The following is an 8419-nucleotide window of genomic DNA, read 5'->3' on the forward strand; positions in this document are numbered from 1 at the left end:
CATCCATATACATTCACTTTATTTATAACTATTGATTTCTTGACCTCGATAATTTTTCTTTTTTTTGAGAAACTAGCCTCCACCAAAATTTTGGGAAGTGCTCTTGGCAATCGTCAGAATTTTTGATATGGTGATCATCAGGATTTGCCACAAAAATATGACAACCACCAAAAATTTTCTTATGGTGGTCATAAGAATTTGCCACAAAATATAGCAATCACAAGAAATTTTCATATGCCAGTGTGGCAATCGCAGGAATTTTCATATAGTGATTATCAAGATTTGTAAAAATATGACAATCACCAAAAAAAAGTCCTATGGTAAACATCAAGATGTACCACAAAACATGGCAATCGTCAGAATTTGTCATATGAAAAATTTTCTAGCAGCGGGGCTATTTTACCAAAAAAAAATTATCGGGGTCAAAATGTAAAAGGTTCTGAAAAGGTCCATCCGGCGTAATGTTGGAACTCGTAAAAGGACTTCAATGGGCCCATACTCATGGCCAAAGCCCACATATCTATGGGCCTTTGAGTAGGCTAGCCCAATAAAGCTTTCTAGTCCAATATACATCATCTGCTGAAGTAGCAATTAGCAAAAACAATAAAAAATTCGAATTTCTTTTGTCATATTATATTAAATCAGACCTAGGCCGAAGAAGCAAATCCACTGATGCATATCACGAGTACCTTGTGTTAAGATGCTTTCAAACAAAGAGATGACTTAAAGGGGAAATTTTTTAATTTTCATAAATTGTTGCTGGAAAAATAAGAATAGCAAGAAAAAGCAAAGTTTGTTACTTTCTAAAGCAATAAACTTTCCAGAAAAGCAACAATAACCACTCCTAAACGCTGCTTGCAGTTAACAAATATAACAAATTTCAAAAAAGTTAAATTTTGCTAACAATAGCTAAAGTAGTAATCATATATATATATATATATATATATATATCCAAACGGAAATAACATTCTAGGAAACTTTACACACATTAAAAGGGTTAACTTTTAACATACTTTATATAACTGTAAGCACAAAATATGGAAACTGAAATTCCAAATCAAGAATTCTGATGAAAGCTGCTTATGTATTTTGTTCCTTGCAAAGGCATCAGTGAACATCTTGTACTCCAATTTTTCTATTTAAATTTAACTTTTTCTCTCACCTGATAATTTTGCGAATGATCATTCAGCTTTCAGATTATTGCACCAAAACCATAAAACTAATTACTTATTTTTTGAAAAAATAACTCAACTATACGTATCACAAAAACAAAAATGAAAAATGCTATATCAGGTCCCCAAAAGAGCAAATTGGTTGCCACGAGGAACAGAGCTAGGTGGGGAAGGGGGGTTCAACTCCCTTCGTCTGGAAAATTACGCTATATATATAAGGTCAAATTTTTTTTTCATATAGATATATATATTAAATGTGAATCTTCTTAGTTTTTTTGTGTATTTATTTTTTTTATTTTTTAAATCCCCTTAATAAACATTTTGCTTCCGCTATCAATTGCCACATGTATAAAATTGTCATGCAAGTATAGCCTCATCAACAGTTCACTATACATAATATCTACGTAAACCACTAAAAAAGAGAAAATAATTTTTCGACAAATCTAATAACCGATGTCTTTATTCACCACACGATATTTCATGGGTTATTTATTTATTTATTGAGTGAGTTGGAAAACGAGTTTTTCCAAATGGTGTCAAGTGGATATTATATAAGACAAGTTGTTGAAGCACTGACAAGTTACTTTGTGTTTACAATATTACATTTAACATTTTTAGGCTTTTTTTTTTGGTATAGACATATTAATTTAATTTTCTGTTACCAAAGTTTGTTTTATGACTTCAGCACAAAAAACTTATAAATGCATCTTGACACACACCAAACATTCAAACATAGAAATTACAATAGTTAGAAGAAAAAAAAAAAGAGAGTAAGTAAAGACTTTGAGATATGGAAATTAAGGTAGAAAATGAGACATACCAAAATCTTGATAATGTAGAGAATTCTCTCCTCCTAGAAAACTTAGCCTTACCAGAAGTAGAAAAAAACCTTATACAAAAAGCAATTACTCAAACATTTCAAAGCACAGCCCATTTAGCCAATCTTCTACCTACTGGCTCAGTTCTTGCATTTCAACTTTTGTCACCTATTTTTACAAACCAAGGTGAATGTGACAAAATTGGCAAATCCTTAACTGTCGCACTTGTAACACTATGTGGATTATCTTGTTTCATATTAAGTTTTACTGATAGTTTTACAGACAAGAAGGGGAAGATTTGCTATGGATTCGCGACGATACGTGGTTTGTGGATAATTGATGGATCAGCAAAGATTCCACATCAAATTGCAAGAAAATATAAGCTGAAGTTTATTGATTTCATGCACGCTTTTATGTCAATGTTGGTTTTTGCAGCTGTTGCATTTTTTGATCAGAATGTTGTGAATTGCTTTTATCCAAGACCTTCAGATCAAATAGAGGAGTTGGTTAATGCTTTGCCAGTTGCAATTGGAGTCATTTGTAGTATGTTTTTTGTGGTTTTTCCCACTCAGCGTCACGGAATTGGCTTTCCCCTCATTTCTAACTAGGGCAGTCTGGTGCACAAAACATCCCGTATTCGTATTCACGTAAGATTTGTGGAGGGGCCGTACCCTTAGGGGTGAGATGTAGACAACCTATCCTAATACAAGCATTAGTGGTTGTTTCCACGGCTCGAACATGTCGAATTCTTTTAATTTCTTGTACTGGCTTGGTGCATGTGTTCTTGTTTTTGAATGAGAAATTCAGTGGTGTTAATTGATTTTTTTTCCATTCATGTAAAATGAATTATCATTTCATGTACTTTTGATTAATTCTTGAAATATAGAGCTGTAGAGGACTTTTTCATGAGTTTAAGCAACAATCTTTGAGAATTGGTAATGCTTGCAATAGCCTTCATGAAATTCAAAGATAACATGTGGTTCAAAAATCAACTAGTGTATTTTGATCTATGTTGCTCGGCTTTTCAAAAATATTGTCGGGCGCATATTAGGTCCTCCAAAATAATGCATTTTTGGAGGATTTGACATGGGTGCAACAATATTTTGAAGAGTTCGTGTAACATAAGTTTTGATTGCCTAAAATAGCATTAGTTAAAAAACTTGAAGGAACCATTCAATTAGAGGCGGATTCGGGATTTCAGCTTTATAGGTCAAACTTTTAAGATTTTGGCATTGAATTTATTGTATTTTTAAATTTATGAGTTTAAATCTATCATTTGTTGTAATTTTAGTGATTTTTACGCATAAATTTATGCCAGATGCAGTTACTCTACGTCCGCCCCTGCATTCAACTATGCATCAAGTTAGTTCTAGACTCCATACGTTCATCCATCAGGTCAGCCTTTTGCAAATCAGTTGCTTCCCTTAATCAGTTTCTATTCCAAAATCCACTCACCACAAAACCCATGTTTGGTCATCTGGTATGCATCCATCAATCATTTCCCCGAGAATACAACAGCTATATGTGCACGTATACTTTCTTGCAAAAGTTTTACTTCTACGTACTAAGGGATCGTTTGGTACGATGGATAACAACAACAACATACCCAGTATAATCCCATACTGTGGGATTTAGGGAGGGTAGTGTATACGCAGATCTTATCCCTACCTTGTAAGGATAGAGAGGATGTTTCCAATAGACCCTCGGCACAGGAAAGTATAAGCACCATATTAATGAAAATATAGACAAGAAGGGACAATACCAAAAAGTCATATAAAAGCAGAATAAAAACAACAAGATAGTAAGGTGATCAACAATGAAAGAAAACAATGGTTACTCATAAAAACCTACTACCAACGGAAAGCGAGACCGCATGCCAATACGATGTTATGAACGCTTTAGACTACCTACTCTACTACCCTAATCCTAGACCTCCATACCTTACTATCAAGGGTTATCCTCGGTCAGCTGAAGTTGCGCCATGTCTTGCCTAATCACCTCTTCTTTGGCCTACCTCTGCCTCTCCGTAAGCCCTCCAATGTCAACCTCTTACACCTCCTCACCGTGATGTCCGTGCTCATCCTCCTCACATGATCAAACTACCTAAGTTGTGCTTCCCCCATCTTATCCTTAATAGGGGCCACACCCTTTGGTACGATGGATAAGCAAAAATAATTTTGGGATAAAAATTTAATATCATCTTATCCCTTATTTAGTTACTAATCCCGGGATAAGTTATCTCAAGATTAAAAATAGTATCGAGGTAAGTTATACATGTCAGAGGGTGGAATAGTAATCTCAGGATAAGTTATCCTAGGATAAAGTAGTAAAATTGACAATCCCGATGATTAATACAACATATCAAACAATCAATAAGAAATAATACCAGGATAACTAATCCCAGCATAATTAATCTTAGTATAGGTATAAATTAATTGGTAATTTAAATTTTAAAAAGCAGAAAATAACCAGATACAATTGAAATACATTTATAGTGTAAAAAATATTGGGCAAGTTACACATTTGGCCAGTCGATCAAAATAATTGCATCCGCTAGCCAAATATACAAAAATTTACACTGATTGTATAAATATTTATATTAATGTACAACATACATTAATATATAAAAAATAAATATTTACGGGTTATTTTTTAGAGCGACTATACTGTATCAATTTTCCAAAAACATTTGCACTGTCATTGTATAAAATAGTCCATTAAGATTGGGCCTCAATAGGGGGAGCCTGCTTGCTCATCTGAGGCCCAAATGCAAAATAGGAAACCCAAACTTTATGGGCTTAGCCCACTACGGGTTATCTTTGCCCAGGCCCGGTCAAAAGCTCATGTTTCGTGATAACTTGGTTAAGCTTTATAGTTTTAGTCCATCTAGTTAGTAAATAGAGGCAAATTCAGAATTTAAATTTTATGAGTTTAACTTTTAAGATTTTTAGCATTAAACTCATTGTTTATTGTCTGTTACAATTTTAATTAATTTTTGCGCATAAATTTATGTTTTGCGTTAAAAGTTATGTTTAATTAAGGAATTTTTACCTCCTATAGTAAAGGTTAACACCTTATTTATTTTAAATAAATACTATTTAAAAAAATTATATTCTATAGATACCTTTTAATGTTTATAGCAAAATATCTAATTTTGGTTATCTCCTACTCCCTAAACCACTAAATACGCTATTCAGTTACACTATTTTCTTTCTCTCTCTACTTTGATACATGCCATTCTCTTCCCCCATTCCCTGAAAATACGATGTTCAATCTCAAAATTTCTCTCACCCACATCACCTACTATTAGCCACAAACGGTGATTTTTCTTGGTATACCACGAAAACTTTTCTGACTTTTCTCCTAAATTTTGTGCAACCCAAAATTTGGTCAATCCCTCTGTGCTTCACGGGTCTTTCATCTGGAGAGGACTATATGTTGATGAAGGAGTTTTAGTTAGACAACGACGGCGGATCCGCCGAAAATTAGGGTTTGTTCTTGAACAAAGGCGACGGAGTTTGGGGCTGAGCAACTTGATTTTCTGTTAATATATTTTAATGTATTTTCAACGTATCACGCTGTATTTTTCATGTATTTCATCGTATTCATTATCTTTTTTTCATTGTAATTCAATGTATCACGCTGTATTCCATGTATTTCATTGTATTCACTGTTTTTTTTTCATTGTATTTCAATGTATCCCGCTATATTCTATGTATTTCATTGGATTCACTGTCTCGCTATATGCCATGAATGTATTCATATATTTTTTTAATTAATATAATTTATGTATTCAAATGTATTATATAATTTCTCTGAAGATTGCTATGTTTTGGGGTATTTTTCAGTTGAGAATCTTTTTTATAACTGGAAATACAAAATTTGTGTGTTATAATTGAGTTTGTTGAATTATATTATGAGTCTATTATGTTAACTGATTCACTTTCCGTTTATAAACAGTGTAACCCCCTGTTTTACGCCGTGTATTTGTGAATACAGTTGAATACAATAATTTGTCCAGCTATAATCTCACGTTTCACGCCATGAATACAGTCAAATACACTCGAATACAACAACTGATTAGCTGGACTTCCCTAATTCACGCCTATTTTTGCTACTCTATTCATGAATACAGTAGCTTAAATACATCTAATACATCTTATATCAATAGAAAACGTATCTATAATTCGTAATATAGCAAATAATATCTATAGATAGCTAATTACCACTAAAAATAGTGCTTTATGAAAAAATTTGTCCTGATAATGCTACATCCGCCCCTATTAGTAAGATACATGAATCAACTTATTCCGTTTGATTTTAGAAATGTCCATTATTCACCCACTATTGTGGATCACAAATTTCCTTTATTGTTTAGGTAAATTCGCGTATATTGTTGATCACAAATTCAAATAAAAAAGAAGGGTTGCAAAAAAAAAAAGTTGACATGAATTATCAATCAATGCAAAAGGATTTCTAGGTAATTGGTGCAAATCTGTTCTCCTGAAGCTCCTCATCATTGTTAAACTGATCAAGTTATCAAGTACTAGATAGAAATAGAATCACAAAATTCATCAAATGGAGCATATCCTGGGTCGTCTATTTTGAAAACAAGTATTGCATGTATGGTAATAAATGAATTATAATGCGAGGATTAGTAATGTTGGGATTATAATAAAAAAAGATGGATATTTTTAAGGAAAAGAAGAAATCTGAAAGAGTGAGGTCATTTTTATGTTTTTATCTTAATCAATGCATTCTTATTCCACACAAAACAATACATAAATTTAGGCTTAATTTATTAAAGTATTTACGGCAGAATAACAAAAGAAGTAACTAAACAATGGTGCGTATATAATATTACAGAGCTTTATGCGGTGACTAAATCTCTTTTTCTAGGATGATCTTGGTAAATAGTCACTTTTTAGGTCGGCTATTTGAGCTTAGTCATATTTTAAATTGTATTGATAAAGTAGCGACTTATTATTGCGAAAATACAAGTCTGGACAACAATACCTCAATCTAAAGCACAGAACAATTCAGAAACGATTACTGAACTTTAAATATTTATAAGTTCAAAATTCAGTAATTGTTCTTGGAGTTTGAATGATAGAAGCAATAGCTCTCAATTGTTGAAGTATAGTGTGAACTCATAATCATATCATTCCATAATTTTGCACTAGTACAGGTTCAAAAACTAGTAAATTTTCCTATTTTTGTATTTAAAGGTTAAAAATTGCTGAAGTATAATATGAATTTGAAAACCATGAATCGTTCTTCGATTTCCCTAGATTTTGAACTAGTAAAGGTTCAAAAATCAGTAATTTTTTTATTTGAATTTTGTATTTAAAGGTTAAAAATTGTTGAGTATAATGTGAATCCAAAAATCATGAATCGTTCCTAAATTTTGCACTAGTAAAGGTTCAAAAATCAGTAATTTTTCTTTGGATTTTATATTTAAAGGTTAAAAATTGCTGAAGTATATATAATGTGAATTTAAAAAATCATGACTTGTTCCTGAATTTTATACTAGTAAATGTTCAAAAACCAGTAATTTTTCTAGGATATTGTATTTAAAGAGTTAAAATTGCTGAAGTATAATGTGAATTCAAAATCATGAATCGTTCTTGAATTTTTCTAGATTTTAGACTAGTAAAGGGTTAAAAAATGAGGATTCATTTACATAGTTTAGATTTTGTACTAGTAAAGGTTCAAAATTAATGAATTTTGGAAATTCCAACATAGTTTATTGGGGTTTCACCGGTCAAAATTTCAAACTCCGTATTTTAGTTGGGGCAATATGTCAATTTAATCGAAATATCTAATTTACTACTACAATTTAAAATATAGCTAAACTCTAATAATCGTCCCTTAAAAAGTGGCCAACCCAGTTAATTTTTACCTTTTTCTACCAACCCAATCCATCTACTATCATTTAATCTCTACCTTAAACTTCAATCACCACCATTTCATGACATTTAAAGCGACTTTAATTAGTTCACAGTCTCTTCTCTACTCATGCTGCTTTTTTGAGAGTTCAAATTGAAGCACCATCAAAGGTTGGGACTTCTCGTTACGTATTCGAATTAGTCGGACTTCAAATCAGATATCAAACACCAAATAAATAAATAAAACAAGAAGTTCAAACAAGCTATATGTGTCATCGTGAAATAGTATTTACTTCCACTACTCTTTTTTGTTACAGTTGAAAATTAAATGAATCCAACCCATGAATATCATCACAAGAAAAGGGAGAAAATGTTGATAAGGGTATTGAAAATAGAGGCATTGGACAAGACAGGCTCTTCTTCTATGGCCTCTCAAATCTCTATCTTGGATAAGATAAGACCCCACAATATTTTAAGCCTAAAGATTATATCCTTTTTTCAGCCATAATATTTTCTATCTCCTATTTTTGCATATTCCAAT

General features: G+C 32.0%; 1 protein-coding gene across 1 annotated transcript; it reads left to right on the forward strand.

Annotated features, from left to right (window-relative positions):
* Nucleotides 1-1945: 1945 nt before the first annotated feature.
* On the forward strand, nucleotides 1946-2881 carry LOC104246213 (protein DMP6-like). The gene has a single exon (XM_009801980.2). The coding sequence runs from the start codon at nucleotides 1963-1965 to the stop codon at nucleotides 2596-2598; it is 636 nt and encodes a 211-aa protein (XP_009800282.1). The 5' UTR covers nucleotides 1946-1962; the 3' UTR covers nucleotides 2599-2881.
* Nucleotides 2882-8419: the final 5538 nt, after the last annotated feature.

This window comes from Nicotiana sylvestris, chromosome 8, assembly GCF_000393655.2.
Source record: "Nicotiana sylvestris chromosome 8, ASM39365v2, whole genome shotgun sequence".
Lineage (NCBI taxonomy): Eukaryota > Viridiplantae > Streptophyta > Magnoliopsida > Solanales > Solanaceae > Nicotiana > Nicotiana sylvestris.